Genomic DNA, 19,267 nt, shown 5'->3' on the forward strand with positions numbered 1-19,267 from the left:
AAAGCACAGCGGTGACGTCACCGCTGTGCTCTGCTTTCCGGCCGGCGCTTAGTGCAGAGAAGCACAGCGCCGGGGGACAGACACCGGAATGTAAGTATGTAGTGTTTGGTTTTGTTTTACGTTTACGCTGGTAACCAGGGTAAATATTGGGTTACTAAAGTGCGGCCCTGCGCTTAGTAACCCGATGTTTACCCTGGTTACCAGGGGACTTTGCATAGTTGGTCGCTGGAGAGCTGTCTGTGTGACAGCTCTCCAGCGACGCTGCAGCGATCGGGATCGTTGTCTAGATCGCTGCAGCGTCGCTAAATGTGACGGTACCTTTAGAACAAGAGATTATAAAGCTCATAAACAAAGCCGTCATCCAGGAAGTCCCCCCACTGGAAAGAGGGAAAGGTTTCTATTCCCCATTGTTCCTAGTTCCAAAACCGGATGGGTCCTTCCGCACAATAATAAACTTGCGGAAGCTAAACAGTTATGTGAAGAACCAGAAATTCAAAATGGAATCAATAAAATCAAAAACCTGTTGTTTCCGGACTGTTTCATGATAGTGTTGGATCTCAGCGACGCATGTTATCACGTTCCCATCCACAAGAACTCCACAAGAACTCACAGAAATACCTCAGACTAGCAGTATTCATGGGAATTGAAGTAAAGGAATACCAATACAAAGCCCTTCCCTTTGGCATATCAGTGGCACCTAGCATATTTACCAAATTGATAGCGGAAATGATGGCCCATCTGAGAGAAAAATACATTTTGATAGTTTCATACTTGGACGACTTTTTGATTGTGAGTAATTCAGCCCAACACTGCCGTCAACAATGCGACAGAGTGATAAATACTCTAACAAACTTAGGCTGGCTTCTAAATCTTCAAAAATCATAACTAGAACCAACCAGAGTTCAAGAGTTTTTGGGCCTAACCTTGGACTCCATAACACAAGAATGTCGTCTTCCAGACCAAAAAAAAATATTAAATCTTGTGTTAAAAGCTTGCTCAAACCCTCATATGACCTTAAGAATGGTGATGTCATTACTGCGGTCCCTTTCTGCCTGCCTCCCAGCAGTCCAGTGGGCACAACTCCACATGAGGCCTCCAGTCGGACATTCTGAGGAATCAGATTACACTAAGGGGCGTCTAGAAGATCACATGACTCTAAGTTCAGCCACTATTCATTCCCGAGCTTGGTGGATGGATCCCAACAACCTGTCAAAAGTGGTCCCTTGGGTAATAGAGGTATCTCGAATAGTTACCACAGACGCAAGTTCCGCGGGGTGGGGAGCTCACCTGGGCAACAGTGTCACTCAGGGAATTTGGACGGGTCAGGAACTCAAGGCTTCCTCAAACCAAAAAGAACTCTGGGCGGTGGGCCGTGCCCTATTATCCTTCCTTCACAGCCTACAGGGGCATCATGTCTGGGTATTTTCGGACAATCAGGTAGTGGTAGCCTACCTGAACCACCAGGGGGGGGACCAGGTCTCAAGCCGAAATCTTCAGATTAGTAGAGGACAACTTCCTATCCCTCTCTGCGCTAAATATAAAAGGAGTAGAGAATCAGAAAGACTTTTTACGCCGTACCCATTTAAAACAGGGGGAATGGTCACTAAATCAACGCATCTTCGATCAGATCACAAAGCTTTGGGGGGTCCCTGTAATAGACCTTTTTGCCAATGTAGAAAACAGAAAAGTAAAGGAATTTTGTTCTCTAGACCCCAAGTCAGAGTCTCCTTTTGACAGCGTGGAATTTGAAAGGTCACTACTAAAGGGTAGGGTTTTTTCGGATAAATTAGTCTCCTCACTATTGAAAAGTAGGAAAACTGTAACCACTAAAATCTATGGCAAAACTTGGAAAATATTTCTGTCCACCTCCGGGGTAAAATTACAAGATGGGGTCCCAGTTGCTGAGGTGTTAGAATTTCTACAAAAAGGTCTAGAACTGGGCCTCTCAGCAAGCACCTTAAAAGTACAGATAGGGGCTTTAGGGGCATTGTACAGTGAAAATAAAGCTGCTAACCCTTGGGTAACACGTTTCATTAAAGCTGCTATTAGATCTAGACCCATAAATATAAAAAGACTACCAACTTGGGACTTAAACCCAGTCTTGTCAGCTCTAACAGAATCCCCGTTTGAGCCTAAAGAGTCAATACCCCTTAAAACCTTATCACTTAAAACGGCCCTTCTCATAGCCTTAACATCTGCCCGTAGAATAAGTGATCTCCAGGCCCTATCCGCAAGGCCTCCCTTTACACAAATCCTGGATGATACGGTTATCCTAAAAACTAACCCTACCTATCTACCCTAGGTTGCATCCAAATTTCACAGGTCCCAGGAGATAATCCTTCCTTCCTTCCATCTGCCCAGACCCTAAAAATAAGAAAGAAGAAAAATTCCACACATTAGATGTGAGAAGGTGTCTAGCTCAATACTTAGAATCCACCCAGCGGCACTTATCTGTTTCCGGGGACCCAGAAAAGGATTCAAAGATTCCAGGGGCACTATAGCATGCTGGATAACAGATGGCGTACTCGTCTACAGGAAACACAGTTCCCGAGGGGCTGAAAGTGCACTCTACAAGGGCTATGGCGACCTCCTGGGCCGAAAGGTCGGAGGTATCAATAGACCAAATCTGTAAGGCGGCAACCTGGTCATCACCTTCAACCTTTTTTAGACACTACCGTCTAGACCTAGCCTCTTCATCTGACAACCTTCGGAAGAAGGGTTCTGCAGGCTGTGGTCCCTCCCTAAGCAATAATCTCTGCAATTCTCTCTGTGGTGCTGTCATGGGGAACTGAGAAAAGCATAGTTACTTACCGATAACGGTATTTCTCAGAGCCCATGACAGCACCCGCTTATTCCCCCCCTCATCACGTGTGCGGTGAGCACTTTATATTATACGAAGTGTTTTTTTAATATAGACACGGTGTACACCTGTTAAGCAATATGTTTAAAGTGTATATTTTTTATTGTCACTAACCTGGAGGACCTTTGATGCTCTGTAAACCAAACTGATGCAGGGGAGAGGTACCGCCCTTTTATCCTATAGGTTTACTGTCCCTGAAAGGCAGATGCCCTCTCTCTGTGGTGCTGTCATGGGCTCTGAGAAATACCGTTATCGGTAAGTAACTATGCTTTTTCTCCCGCTCAGAAACACAATGTTTCTTGCATTCAGATGCAATTGTGAATGCTGCAGCAGTCACGTCACATTTTTCATGTTGTCAGACTAGCGGGGAACACTGGGCTCAAAGTAAAGGAGCGGCGCTGTTCTGGGAGGCAAGTACCGTATATACTCGAGTATAAGCCGAGATTTTCAGCCCATATTTTTGGGCTGAAAGTGCCCCTCTCGGCTTATACTCGAGTCACGGTGGGCGGCAGGTGAGGGGGAGAGGGCGCTGAGGCATACTTACCTAGTCCCGGCGCTCCTGACGCTCCCCCTGCCTGTCACACTGTCTCCGGGTGCCGCAGCTCTTCCCCTGTTCAGCGGTCACGTGGGACCGCTCATTAGAAAAATGAATATGGACTCCACTCCCATAGGGGTGGAGCCGCATATTCATTCCTCTGAGCGGTAACGGTGACCGCTGACAGGAAGAGCTGCGGCCCCCGAAGACAGTGTGACAGGCAGGGGCAGCGTCAGGAGCGCCGGGACTAGGTGAGTATTTTATATTCACCTGTCCGCGTTCCACACGCCAGGCGTCGCTCCATCTTCCCGGCGCCGCTCTATCTTCCCGGCGTCTCTCCGCTCTGACTGTGCAGGTCAGAGGGTGTGATGACGCATATAGTGTGCGCGGCGCCCTCTGCCTGATCAGTCAGTGCGGAGAGACGCCGGGAAGATGGATCGGCGCCGGGAGCTGCAAGCAAGAGAGGTGAGTATGGCATTTTTTTTTATATTATTGCAGCAGCAGCAGCAATGGCACAGCTTTATACGGAGCATCTATTGGGCAAGAATGAACGGTGCAGAGCACTATATGGCACAGCTATGGGGCAATAATGAACGCTGCAGAGCACTATATGGCACAGTTATGGGGCAAGAATGAACGGTGCAGAGCATTATATGGCACAGCTATGGGGCAATAATGAACGGTGCAGAGCACTATATGGCACAGCTATGGGGCAATAATGAACAGTGCAGAGCACTATATGGCACAGCTATGGGGCAATAATGAACGGTGCAGAGCATTATATGGCACAGTTATGGGGCAAGAATGAACGGTGCAGAGCACTATATGGCACAGCTATGGGGCCATAATGAACGGTATGGAGCATCTATTTTTATTTTTGAAATTCACCGGTAGCTGCTGCATTTTCCACCCTAGGCTTATACTCGAGTCAATAAGTTTTCCCAGTTTTTTGTGGCAAAATTAGGGGGGTCGGCTTATACTTGGGTCGGCTTATACTCGAGTATATACGGTATACGTTTTTTCTTATTTTTTACAGCACACGGGGACAATTAATAAGGGGTTGGACAACAAACACCTTTTCAAGGCACAATTGTATTTCTTGGACCTTTCTAAACACCTATTTACATCACTGGTGCCCTCACAGTGTAATCCATATAACGAAGAATGAGCTAAATAAAAAGAAATTAAATTTGATGAATCCCTCACCTCTCCAGTTAGCAGATAGATGATCTCTAGGGTGAGATTCAGTACATCCTCAGTCACTTGACTCTTGTCCTTGTCCATCCTCAACAAGTCATATGATCTCTACAAGAAGTTTGAGTACCGGCATAGAGTGACTTCACAACTTCATCTGGTAATTAATGAGAAAATCATTGTTAAAAAAACACAACACAAGGAAACATCAATTTAAGGTTGTGTGCCCATAATGAATTTTGACACTGCGTATTTTCAATGCTTCAAAAACGCAACATCTTAGGACCTGTGCACACGTTGCAGATTTGTTGTGGGGCCTTTTTCTGCATAGATTTATCACAAAACCAGAAGGGTTTCCTGATGCCAGCAAAGTACCGTAAATGAGAATCCTGATGTTCATGCACACGTTGCTCATTTTTGACTTGCAGATTTGGTGTAGATGTAAATCTCCAGCATAACAATTCTTTCAGCATTTTTACTGCAGATTTCACCCATACTAATGAGTGTGGAAAATACTGCAAGTAAAACAATGTATCAAAAAAGCGGCAAAAACGCACCTATAATACGCAGTGTTTCTTCCTGCCAAGAGATGCAGAAATGGAGCAGAAATTTCTTACCGTGTGCACATACCCTTACAGGTCCAGCAAAGGGGATGGGATTTATAGAAGTCTTATGCCCAATGTGTAAACTAATCTGTGGTGCGGGTCTCAAATCCACCACATAATTTCTCTAGCGGGTATGCCGAGATTTATGTGCAGGCTTTCCCCAAATACTTGCATTAGATGCGGAAAATCCACAGGTAAAAACGGCACATGCATTTTTTAGTGTTCCACTGCGGAAATGCATCCAAAGCGCATGTAATCCGCACATGACAGTATCAATAAAGTATTTTTAAAAGACAAATACTGGAAAATCTCTAAAACAAAACAGCTTTATTTGTAATATGACAACCAAAAAAACAAGACAAAAACACAGCGTCAAAAACCACAATGAAAAAAATGTAAGTAACCTAATAGGTGCAGAAATTGAAAAATTTAACAAATCAACAGAAGCCGGAGACTGTGACGTCCGCACCGATTGGGTGTCAAGCTCACGTGACAACAGCAGCATGGGGGCCCCGGGAAGAGCGAGTGCAGACACAGGCAAGTATAATCTTTTTCATTTTATCGTGGCCAAGCTTGGGGTATGACAAGTAGTCCAAGTAGTGAACAACTGCTTTAACCCTTTCATGACCGGAGGGATTTTCGTTTTTGCATTTTCATTTTTCGCTCCCCTTCTTCCCAGAGCCATAGTTTTGTTATTTTTCAGGTGAGGGCTTGTTTTGTTGCGGGACGAGTTGTGCTTTTGAACGACATCATTGGTTTTAACATACAGTGTACTGGAAAACGGGCAAAAAATTCCAAGTGTGGTGAAATTGCAAAAAAAGTGCAATCCCACACTTGTTTTTTGTTTGGCGTTTGGTAAAATTGATAAAGCAGTTTTATTCTTCGGGTCAGTACGATTACAGCGATACCTCATTTATATCATTTTTTTAATGTTCTGGCGCTTTTATACGATAAAAACTATTTTATAGAAAAAATAATTATTTTTGCATCACTTTATCCTGAGGACTGCAACTTTTTTATTTTTTCGCTGATGATGCTGTATGGCGGCTCGTTTTTTGCGGGACAAGATGACGTTTTCAGCGGTACCATGGCTATTTATATCCGTTTTTTTGATTGCGTGTTATTCCACTTTTTGTTCGGCGGTATGAGAATAAGGCGTTGTTTTTTGCCTCTTTTTTTTTTTTTTTAACGGTGTTCACTGAAGGGGTTAACTAGTGATATAGTTTTATAGGGGGGTTTGTTACGGACGCGGCGATACTAAATATGTGTACTGTTCTGCCCATCTTAATGTGCAGAGAGTTAATTATCATGTTATTCAAGTTGTGGCCACTGGAGGTCATCAGTTGCCTACTTTTCATGTTGTTTACCAACCTTTCCCTCCTAAGAGCAATGTCTTATGGGTTAGTTCCGCCCACATTCTTCTTGTGAAGACAAGCTTCAGTAGCCATTTTTCCTCAGATCTGCAGAGAGGCACACGTGCTCCTGTCTCGCTTACTTTCTTACCCCTGTCCTAACGGATCTCGGTACGTTTATAAAGGTTTAATGCATCTTATGTTTGTGTTAGTATTTAAGCCTTATGCAGCTCCTATAGTCAGATATAGTTAGGCAGATGTGCGTTGCAGCTTGCAGTTAGGTTAATGTGTACTCTGCATTTAGATAAATGCATTCTTGTATAGAATAGGGCAGTGCTGTTAGAATTACTGTGTAATGCACTCTGTATAATTCTTGCTGTTATGTCCCAGTTATTTATGTGATTGCACCCTGTATCTGCATATACTGAAATGCTGTTATTCTTTACAGTTTTTCACCAGTCATCCACTATAATTATTCACTGAACATCCACTTTGTACATCAACATCATTCACTATTCGATCATCTACTATGAATACTGTCCACCATTGTTGTTCAACGTTATAATTTTGGTTATCATCACCCTAATAAATAAGACTTAATCATCAACACAGTCTGTTTACTGGGATGTGGATGAATATTTAGCCGTATGTTGGAATCCACACAGCATCCTACGTGGAGGAAGACAGAGCAGTGAAAAACGAGACCGCCAGTCGCAGGTGGTGATTGGAAAGTAAGAACAGATTAGCTGCCTTCAGTGAAACTGATAGCCGGTCGCAGGCTGTAGTTGTTCAGACTGTACGGAACCGCTAACACCCACACTGCTCCGCATTCGGGTATCACAGCAGCCGCCATACAGCCGCTGGACTATACTGCAGCCCGCCAAGAGGAGCTACATCATTCCCGCCACGCGGAAGCTCACCGCACCTAGACTCAGTTTCCCGCCAAAACACTCAGCCGTACGCAGCTAAGCGCACAATGTCTCGAAACAGCACATCCTCACTCAAGACGAGGTCACGAGCAAGCTCTAACAGGTCATCATTAGCAGAGCTGGCTGCTGTCGCTCATGCTGAAGCTGCCAAAGCGAGGTCCTCCTTTGCCGAGAAAGAAATGCACCTAAAGCTGAGACAAGCAGAGCATGAGGCAGAAAAGGTACGTTTGCAGGCAGAACAAACTGCACGCCTGCAAGCCGAAACCGCACGTTTGCGGGCAGAGCATGAAGCAGAAGGCGCGCGCCTGCAAGTGTCTCTAGAAAGACTTATGGTAGACAAAGAGGCAGCAGCTGCAATAGCTAAGGCAGAGTACTTGGAAGCCATGAAGGATCCCGATTATGAGAGACGCAGCAACGTTCTTGGAACAGATCTAGAGCAGCAAGATCCAGCTCAGCACGTCGCAGAGTACGTTCATCGACACTCCAGCATGGACAACACCCTCGACAGACTACAACGGTCAGCCTACGCCGATTATCATCGATCCAACCCCGAACTTCAGTACTACAAACAAGAAGACGTCCAACACAGAGGAGTCGACCACAGCTACCGTTCCACTGAGAAGAAGGTACAGCTCCCACCTCACCTTAAAGAGACATCTTCTTCACCAGAAAGGTACTATGCAGACTGTCCGAAGCCAAGAGCGTCTCACAGGTATGGTGACGCACCACACACTAGACAAGGCTATAACATACCGGCTCGTACCAACACTGATCAAGCCACCATAGACTTGGCAAAGTTCTTTGCCCGCCGAGAACTGGTAACAAAAGGACTTGTAAAGTTTACTGACAAAGCCGAAAACTACAGGTCGTGGCGAGCTTCGTTCCAGAACGCCATTCAGGGACTGGACCTTTCTAGTAGTGAGGAGTTAGATCTCCTGGTAAAGTGGCTTGGAACTGAATCGGTCGAGCATGCTAAAAGACTAAGAGACATTAACATAGAATACCCACACATAGGTTTACGTAAAGTGTGGGAAAGACTTGACGAATGCTATGGGTCCGTAGAAGTAATAGAGAATGCTTTATTCAAAAGAATTGATGATTTCCCTAAGATAGGGCCCAAGGGTTATCAAAGACTTAGAGAATTGAATGATTTATTGATAGAGTTACAGGTCGCCCAGAAGGAAGGTCACTTGGCTGGATTGGCATTCTTAGACACTGCTAGGGGTGTCAATCCAATAGTACAAAAACTTCCTTACAATCTTCAAGAAAGGTGGATTATACATGGTTCACGGTATAAACAAATTCATAACGTACCATTCCCTCCTTTTGCTGTATTTGTTGAGTTTGTCACCCAGCAAGCCAAGATCAGAAATGACCCTAGTTTTGATTTCACTTTGTCATGTTCCACTACCCCTGGTGTCAAACCCAGTAAGACACCCGTGCCAGTCCATAAAACTGATATTGGTTCCACAGGTCCTCCACACAAGACAACTAAGCCCCCTACGGAAGAGAGCAAACCTCAGGGTGTCAGTAAGCAGTGTCCTCTACACAGGAAACCACATCCTCTACTAAAGTGCAGAGCCTTCAGGGAGAAGACTTTAGAGGATCGCAAAGGTTTCCTCAAGGAAAACAACATCTGCTTCAAATGCTGTGCTACAACCTCTCACTTCGCCAGGAACTGTGGAGCTAGCGTGAAATGTGCAGAATGCAGCAGCACGGATCACAATACAGCCTTGCATCCTGGACCACCTCCAGGAGTGTTGTCACAAGCAGAGGAGCACGATGAGAAACAGAAGAACACCGATGAAGACACCCCTGCGGTCACCTCTCAATGTACGGAGATCTGTAAGGGACTCACGGGAGGAAGATCCTGCTCAAAAATCTGCCTTGTCCGAGTCTATCCAACAGGCCACAGAGACAAAGCGCTCAAGATATATGCAATCCTAGATGACCAAAGTAATAGGTCTTTAGCCAGGTCCATCTTCTTTGACAACTTCAGCATTGTAGGCCCCAGTTCTCCCTACTCCCTTAGGACATGTTCAGGTACCGTCGAGACGGCGGGGAGGAAAGCAACCGGATACAAAGTGGAGTCCATGGATGGCCAGACCTGTCTGTCACTACCGACCATCCTGGAGTGCAACCAGATTCCTGACAACAGGTCTGAGATACCTTCACCAGAGGTGGCAACGTATCGCCCCCACCTGAAGCGTATAGCCCACCTGATACCTAAGTTGGAACCAGAAGCGCCAATAGCTTTACTTCTGGGAAGAGATATACTACGAGTCCACAAGACTAGAGAATATATCAACGGCTCACTGAATGCTCCATACGCGCAGAGGCAAGACCTTGGATGGGTCATTGTAGGAGATGTCTGTCTAGGAGGAGCACACAAGCCGGTCTCAGTCAACAGTATGCTTACCAGCACACTAGAAAATGGACGTCCATCTCTCTTCCAGCCGTGTCACAATAGTCTGCTGGTAAAGGAACTATCGAGCAGCACTCCCCTACCTTGCCCTTTCTCAGTTCCTATCAACGAAGACCACGCCTGTGAAGGTGAACAAGACCACGTAGGATGTACAGTCTTCCACAGGACGAAGGAAGACAACAAGGTAGCGATGTCTATAGAAGACAGGATGTTCTTGGACATCATGGATGAACAAATAGTCAAGGATACGTCGAATAGTTGGGTCGCACCTCTACCATTTCGACCTCAGAGGAGACGCCTACCCAACAACAAGGAATTGGTCTACAGCAGATTCATCTCCCTAAGACACAAGCTTCAGAAGTCACCTGAGACGAAGGAACATTTCTTTACCTTCATGGGAAAGATATTCCAGAACAACCACGCAGAGATTGCACCTGCACTTCGACACGGAGAGGAGTGTTGGTACCTGCTCATCTTCGGAGTGTACCATCCTAAGAAGCCAGATCAAATTAGAGTAGTATTCGACTCAAGTGCCAAATGCGAAGATGTGTCATTGAATGATGTCTTACTGTCGGGCCCAGACCTCAACAACAGACTTCTGGAAGTATTACTCTGTTTCCGTAGAGATTCAGTGGCATTTATGGCTGACATACAACAGATGTTCCACTGTTTTCTCGTCAAAGAGGAACACAGAAACTACCTGAGGTTCTTCTGGTACCGTGACAACGACCTGGACGAAGACATCGCAGAGTACCGGATGCGGGTACACATCTTTGGGAACAGCCCTTCCCCAGCGGTCGCAATCTACGGCCTCCGACATTCTGCCAAAAAGGGTGAAGAAGAGTATGGCTCGGACGTCAGGTCCTTTGTGGAAAAGGATTTTTACGTGGATGACTGTTTGAAGTCCACACCGACAAGTGAGGCCGCAATCAGTCTACTAAAGAGGACTCGTGACATACTCGCTCAGTCTAACCTAAGGTTACACAAGATTTCTTCCAACAGCCGAGAGTTGATGGAAGCCTTTCCCTCTGAAGACTATTCCAGCGATCTAAAGGATTTAGACCTCAGCATCGACCCCCTTCCTATGCAGCGGAGCCTTGGATTGCTGTGGGACCTGAAGACAGATACCTTCACCTTTCAGATCAGCAAGGATGAGAAACCATTCACGCGCAGAGGAGTTCTTTCCTTCGTGAATAGTTTATACGACCCCTTGGGATTCGTAGCTCCAGTAACCATCCAAGGAAAGTTGATGCTCAGGGACTTCACCCAAGACACTACTGATTGGGATGATCCACTTCCAGCGGGAAAGGCTGACCTGTGGGCAGAGTGGAGGAAGTCTCTTGAAGCCCTGACCAACCTTCGTGTGAAACGACCGTATGCTCCTGTGCCATCCACAGAGGTCAAAACGCAAACACTTTGTATTTTCTGTGATGCATCAGTCAAAGCGATTGCAGCAGTAGCGTACCTCAAATCCACAGACGTAAGCGGACAATGCCATATCGGGTTCGTTATGAGCCGGACGAAATTGGCGCCACTTCGTGAACACACGATACCCAGACTGGAACTCTGTGCTGCTGTCCTCGCAGTTGAGTTGGCCGAGCTGGTCTCGGATGCGATGGGCCTGAAGATCGGGGATGCAGAGTTCTACACCGATAGCAAGGTGGTACTGGGGTACATCTGTAACGAGACACGACGCGTCTACGTCAGCAACCGGGTACTTCGGGTAAGAAGATCCACCGACCCTAATCAGTGGCACTACGTACCTACTCACCACAATCCTGCGGACCACGCGACTAGATCCGTTGCACCCAGTCATCTGAAGGACACTTCATGGTTCACAGGTCCTACCTCTTTGTACCGTTCGATGTCCCACATCAGCAGGCCTGAAACTTTCGAACTAGTGGGTCCAGACACAGATGAAGAGATCCGACCTCAAGTGTCTGCTCTACATACAGAGATTTCAAGCTGCCACCTCGAATCTCACCGGTTCAGCAGGTTCTCCAAATGGAAGTCACTTGTTCGAGCTATAGCTTGTCTATTTCATGTAACCCAGTCCTACAAGACAGCACTTTCTAGTGATTCTGGAGATCCATCCATCCTTACTCCTGCAATGTTACTCACACAGAAAACCTGTGTCCCGAAAGCTCCACTCGGAGAATTCAATGACAAAGACCTCTACAGACGACAATGGAGGCAAGTACAAAGCGTGTCCAACGTCTTCTGGAATAGATGGAGGAAACAGTATCTCTCCACTCTGCAAAGCAGGACAAAGTGGCAGAAAGACCGCCCAAACATTCAATCTGGCGATGTTGTACTCGTCAAAGACAGTCAGTCACATCGGAACGAGTAGCCACTCGGCCTAGTCATTAAGACCCTGCCCAGTAAAGATGGGAAAGTGCGGAAAGTAGAGGTCAGAGTGGGCAAGCTTGGAGAAAACAAACTGTTCCTCAGACCCGTTACCGAGCTTGTATTATTATTTTCCCCAAAAGAACCTAATTGTGGCATCTGTTGACGCCAAGCTGGGAGTGTTCTGCCCATCTTAATGTGCAGAGAGTTAATTATCATGTTATTCAAGTTGTGGCCACTGGAGGTCATCAGTTGCCTACTTTTCATGTTGTTTACTAACCTTTCCCTCCTAAGAGCAATGTCTTATGGGTTAGTTCCGCCCACATTCTTCTTGTGAAGACAAGCTTCAGTAGCCATTTTTCCTCAGATCTGCAGAGAGGCACACGTGCTCCTGTCTCGCTTACTTTCTTACCCCTGTCCTAACGGATCTCGGTACGTTTATAAAGGTTTAATGCATCTTATGTTTGTGTTAGTATTTAAGCCTTATGCAGCTCCTATAGTCAGATATAGTTAGGCAGATGTGCTTTGCAGCTTGCAGTTAGGTTAATGTGTACTCTGCATTTAGATAGATGCATTCTTGTATAGAATAGGGCATTGCTGTTAGAATTACTGTGTAATGCACTCTGTATAATTCTTGCTGTTATGTCCCAGTTATTTATGTGATTGCACCCTGTATGTGCATATACTGAAATGCTGTTATTCTTTACAGTTTTTCACCAGTCATCCACTATGATTATTCACTGAACATCCACTTTGTACATCAACATCATTCACTATTCGATCATCTACTATGAATACTGTCCACCATTGTTGTTCAACGTTATAGTTTTGGTTATCATCACCCTAATAAATAAGACTTAATCATCAACACAGTCTGTTTACTGGGATGTGGATGAAGGTTTAGCCGTATGTTGGAATCCACACAGCATCCTACGTGGAGGAAGACAGAACATGTACTTTTATTGTTTTTTTTAATTTAGATAAAGAAATGTATTTATAGGAACAATATATATATATATATTTTTTTTACATATTGGAATATTTTTTTTTTTTACACTATAACAATGCCCCAGGGGGGCATCAGGTTATAGTGCAAGATCGCTGATCTGACACTTGCTGTGCACTGTGTCAAATCAGCGATCTGACGTGCACTTTTCCTATGCTTCCAGGCGCCTGCTCTGAGCTGGCGCAGTGAGGCCACCTCCCTGCAGGACCCGGATGCCAAGAACGTAATAGCAACAATAGATATTTAATATATATAAATAAAAAAATATATATAAAAATATATACATATACACCAATCACTCGTTGCTAAAAAGTAAAAAAAGAGAGTGGCAGTCCACCCGGACTTGGCATAAAGGATCAAAGAGCTGTCAAAGGACTCCCAATGCTAGCAGCAAAACATATGTATATATATATATATATATATATATATATATATATATATATATATATATATATATATATATATATATATATATATATATATAAAACAAAAAATATACTTCTATATTATAGAAAAGCCACAGAAAGGTAAGTCAAATAAAAAAGCCTTTATTATAATAGTATGGCAACATCCGCGCAAAAGTGCATGTGCTTGGGGGATAATTATACACAGGTGTACAGGTACAAAATACGATATAAAAGAGATTATATATATATATATATATATATATATATATATATATATATATATATATATATATATACGCATACACAAACAATCCCACAATTATAAGCGCATGTATGAAAAGAATTACGTGCATCCAAGGGGAAAAAATATATTCAACTAGTTTAAAAAGGTGCTAAATATGAATGAAAAGATATATATATATATCTATTTGTACATATTTGTTAACTAAAACAATGGGCAAAAAAGTGCCAGAGTATAATGTGCAAAATTTGCAAGTAAAAAGGAGAGACAAAGTCTATAATGTGCAAAATGTCCCCTCCTGCACTATAATATCATACATGCATTCAATATCTGCTGTGAGAAGTGAGGGAATTAATAAGATATAGCCATATATATACCTGCCGGTCCTGCGTGCCCAAGCACAGAGCACCCCGACGCGCGTTTCGGTGATTCCTTCGTCAGGGGGTGATCTTGGATCCGGGCCTGCAAGGAGGAGGAGGAGGTAAGAGACCCTCACAGCAGCGCGATCACATCGCGTTGCTCCGGGGGTCTCAGGGAAGCCCGCAGGGAGCCCCCTCCCTGCGCGATGCTTCCCTATACCGCCGACACACTGCGATCATGCGATCCGATATTTACCCTGGTTACCCGGGGACTTCGGCATCGTTGAAGACAGTTTCAACGATGCCGAAGTCGTTGGTCGCTGGAGAGAGCTGTCTGTGTGACAGCTCCCCAGCGACCACACAACGACTTACCAACGATCACGGCCAGGTCGTATCGCTGGTCATGATCATTGGTAAGTCGTTTAGTCTAAAGGTACCTTTTGTCTATACAAGGGGTGGGGAACCTCATGCCTTCTCTCTGGCCCTCAAGCAGATTCCCGGGGACTCCAGAGCTTGGGCCAGCAGCTTCGTTTTGCTGGCCATCAATTTCTTTTTGCTCTGTGGTTCGTGCAATGAAATGCTACATCCTGGTCAGTGCCAGGATGTACTTTGTGGGCAGAATAAGCAAGCGATGTCTCTCGTGTGTTGCATGTACAACAGTCTCAGTGTCTCCTATGTGAGGTTTACAGCTCACTCTGCATTTTCTATATGATGTATATATAGCAGTCTCAGTGTCTCCTATGTATATGGACAAGCAAAAGTTAACAATGTTTTGAACTTTTGACTTTCAGGCTGCATATCTCACCATTCACTACTGCTTCTAGCGTGAGACTACCATCAATTTATAAACAATAATCTTGGCTATCATAACTTGCAACTATTTTGCATATGATTAGTATGCAGAATCTTGTCATGTTACTGCATTGTTACTGTTTTGCTTCTAAAAACCTAAATTAATTTTTACTATTTTGTTAGCATTTTGTAAATCCACCTTTGGCTTTCAACACTGCCTGAATCCTTCTTGGCATGCTGTCGGTCAGATTCAAGCATGTTTCAGATCGAAACTTGATCTCAGGTCTCATCTACATGTTTCCAAAGTTGGTGCATACTGGTTGACACATTTGCGTATGTATACAGCTTTTTCTTCAACTCAACCCAGAAGTGTTTCATTGGGTTGAGGTCTGGGGACTGGAATCCAATCCAGCACCTCTACTTTATAGTCATTGAACCTTTTCTTAGTCTCGACGCATGCTTTGGGTCATTGTTCTGCAAGAACACTATGTCGTCCTTTTCATACCCATAGTACTCGAGTGTATGAAATAACTCATCTTGTAGGATACTCACAAATAGCTCAGTATCGAGACCACGATTGATCCTGTTCAACTATGCAACTCCTTTAACTGTGAAACAACCCCATATTATCAGGCTTCCTACACCGATATTAAGGCTATGTGCACACGTACAGTTTTTTTTTTTTACTTTTTTTTGCGTTTTTTCGCGCTAAAAACGCTATAAAAACTCATTAAAAACGCATACATTATGCATTCTATCATTTAGAATGCATTCTGCATGTTTTGTGCACATGGATGCGTTTTTTTCCGCGAAAAAACCGCATCGCGGTAAAAAAATGAGCATGTTCATTATTTTTGCGGATTTTCTGCGTTTTTCCCGCAATTCTATGCATTTGGGAAAAAACGCACCAAAAACGCGTCAAAATCGCGGTAAAATCGCATGCGGATTTCTGGCAGAAATGTTCGGTTTTTGTCAGGAAAATTTCTGCAAGAAATCCTGACGTGTGCACATACCCTAAAAAAACGCATCCATGTGCACAAAACATGCAGAATGCATTCTAAATGATAAAATGCATAATGTATGCGTTTTTAATGAGTTTTTAATAGCGTTTTTAGCGTGAAAAAACACAAAAAAACGCGAAAAAACCTGTACGTGTGCACATAGCCTGAGGGTATGTGCACACGTCGGGATTTCTTGCAGAAAATTCCTGAAGAAAACCGGACATTTTCTGCAAGAAATCCGCATGCGTTGTTTTTGCATTTTTCTCGCGTTTTTGATGCGTACTTTGTGCGGTTTTTTCCCAATGCATTAAATAGCGGGAAAAATGCGAAAAATCTGCAAAATTAACGAACATGATGCATTTTAAACCGCGATGTGTTTTTTTCGCGGAAAAAAAACGCATCATGTGCACAAAAATTGCAGAATGCATTATAATTGATGGGATGCATATGTATGCGGTTTTTATGCATTTTTATAGCGAAAAAACGCAACGTGTGCACACAGCCTAAGGGTATGTTTCCACGGTCAGGATGGCCGGCGGTATCGCCGGAGCGGCTTAGCCGCTCTGCGGTAGCCCCGCCCCCTTTCTGGGACGCGATGATGCCGGATGTGTTCACAGCACACATCCGGCATCATCGCTCCCCACCATAGGGCCCTGTGCTATATCTTGCGGCGACGCAGCGTCGCCGCAAGATATACGGACATGCTGCGATCTGAAAAGACGCGCAGCATGTCCGGAGTCGCAGGGCCGCCGCGTGCGTGTTACCACGCATAGTGGAGACGGGATTTCATTAAATCCCCTCCACTATGCTGTAACATCTGGACGCTGCGTGTCTGACGCTGCGGCTCTATGCAGCGTCAGACACGCAGCGTTTCCTGATCGTGGAAACAGACCCTAACAGTTCCTTCAATTTCTCGATCCATTTGACCCTTTTTTTCCTTGTTTCTTCCAGACCCATTTGCATTCATCAGAGTCTAGTCTAATGACTTTTGTCTCAGCGCTCAAAATCACCCGTTTCTAATCTTGTACTGTCCTGTTTTCGTACTTTTTTGCAACATGGAGTTGACGCTTCTTATGATATTGAAATCGATGTTTCTTCACCTTTTTTCAAGCAACCACTCCAAACTTGTGTAACGTGCATTGCATGGACGTCTGTTATCTTATTATTATGAAGCACACGAGCCACCTTCAATGCTGTGTTTATCGAGTCAGAACTGATGAACCTTGTGGTGAGCCAACTGATATTTTGCCTGGATGTCCACCTCTTGGCTTTTGAATGGATGGACTTCATTTTGTATTCTTCCAGCTGTCATGGCATTCACATGATGCAGTTTAGCAATTGTCTGGCTGAGACGCCGCTATTGGTGAGCTGGATGATGCGGTTTCTCTTTTCTTGGGAAATCTTGTTCATGGCTGCTCCTCAGTTCGATCCAGTGACCTTTTCGCTTGGCAATCAACCTAATAACAGACTGAGCTATTAGGGAATGCGAGAACAGGTTAAAATTTGTAGCACAGCCCCTGGCAAAAATTATGTAATCACCGGCCTTGGAAGATGTTCATTCAGTTGTTTAATTTTGTAGAAAAAAAAGCAGATCACACACATGGCACAAAACTAAAGTAATTTCAAATGGCAACTTTCTGGCTTTAAGAAACACTAAAAGAAATCAAGAACAAAAAATGTGGCAGTCAGTAATGGTTACTTTTTTAACCAAGTATAGGGTAAAAATTATGGAGTCACTCAATTATGAGGGAAAAAATTATGGACTCACCCTGTAAATTTTCATTCCCAAAACTAACCCCTGCATCAAATTAGATCTGCTCGTTAGTCTGAATCTAAAAAGGAGTGATCACACCTTGGAAAGCTGTTGCACCAAGTGGAATGACATGAATCATGGCTTCAACATGAGAGATGTCAATTGAAACTAAGGAGAGGATTATCAAACTCTTAAAAGAGGTAAATCATCACGCAATGTGGCAAAAGATGTTGGTTGTTCACAGTCAACTGTGTCTCAAATCTGGACCAAATGCAAACAATATGGGAAGGTTGTTAAAGGCAAACATACTGGTAGACCAATGAAGACATCAAAGCGTCAAGACCAGAAACTTAAAGCAATATGTCTCCAAAACAGGAAATGCACAACAAAACAAATGAGGAACGAATGGGTGGAAACTGGAGTCAACGTCTGTGACCGAACTATAAGAAACTGCCTAAAGGAAATGGGATTTACATACAGAAAAGCTAAACGAAAGCCATTATTAACACCTAAACAGAAAAAAACAAGGTTACAATGGGCTAAGGAAAAGCAATTGTGGACTGTGGATGACTGGATGAAAGTCATATTCAGTGATGAATCGCGAATTTGCATTGGGCAAGGTGATGATGCTAGAACTTCTGTTTGGTTTCGTTCCAATGAGATTTATAAAGATGACTGCCTGAAGAGAACATGCAAATTTCCACAGTCATTGATGATATGGGGCTGCATGTCAGGTAAAGGCACTGGGGAGATGGCTGTCATTACATCTTCAATAAATGCACAAGTTTATCTTGATATTTTGGACACTTTTCTTATCCCATCAACTGAAAGGATGTTTAGGGATGATGAAATCATTTTTCAAGATAATAATGCATCCTGCCATAGAGCAAAAATTGTGAAAACATTCCTTGAAAAAAAAAAGACACATAAGATCAATGTCATGGCCTTCAAATAGTCCGGATCTCAATCCAATTCAAAATCTTTGGTGGAAGTTGAAGAAAAAGGTCCATGACAAGGCTCTAACCTGCAAAGCTGATCTGGCAACAGAAATAAGTGAAAGTGGGAGCCAGATTGATGAATCCTGTTTAACACTCATTAAGTCCATGCCTCAGAGAGTACAAGCTGTAATAAAAGCCAGAGGTGGTGCAACAAATTACTAGTGATGTGTTGGAGTGTTTTTTTGTTTATTTTTTATGATTCCATAATTTTTCCCCTCATACCGTATTTTTTTGGACTATAAGACGCACCGGACCATAAGACGCACCCCAAATTTGGGGTGAAAATTGCAGAAAAAAAGATTTTTTATAAGATGGGGGTCCGTCTTATTGTCCGAATTTACAGTATCTTACCTGATGGCTGGCGGTGGCAGAGCAGGGTCACAGGAGGCATGGTGTCGGCAGAGGTGGGTGATGCGGTACGGCATGCACCTGAGCAGGGTCCCTTCCTGCTTAGGTGGGCGACG

The 19,267-nt window shown here is 44.1% G+C and overlaps 1 protein-coding gene across 3 annotated transcripts in view; it reads right to left on the bottom strand.

The window, feature by feature from the left end:
- The window catches only part of LOC138665263 (gastrula zinc finger protein XlCGF57.1-like), an 85,785-nt gene that overhangs the window by 26,605 nt on the left and 39,913 nt on the right, over nt 1-19,267 (bottom strand). For 2 of the 3 annotated variants that reach the window (XM_069752581.1, XM_069752584.1), the window contains exon 2: nt 4,602-4,746. In XM_069752581.1, the coding sequence (XP_069608682.1) occupies nt 4,602-4,679 (78 nt within the window). In that variant the 5' untranslated portion in view covers nt 4,680-4,746. Of the gene's footprint in view, nt 1-4,601; nt 4,747-14,277; nt 14,363-19,267 lie in introns of all 3 variants that reach the window. The other variant, XM_069752582.1, reaches the window with a different exon arrangement.

This window comes from Ranitomeya imitator, chromosome 2, assembly GCF_032444005.1.
Source record: "Ranitomeya imitator isolate aRanImi1 chromosome 2, aRanImi1.pri, whole genome shotgun sequence".
In the NCBI taxonomy this organism is placed as follows: Eukaryota; Metazoa; Chordata; class Amphibia; order Anura; family Dendrobatidae; genus Ranitomeya; species Ranitomeya imitator.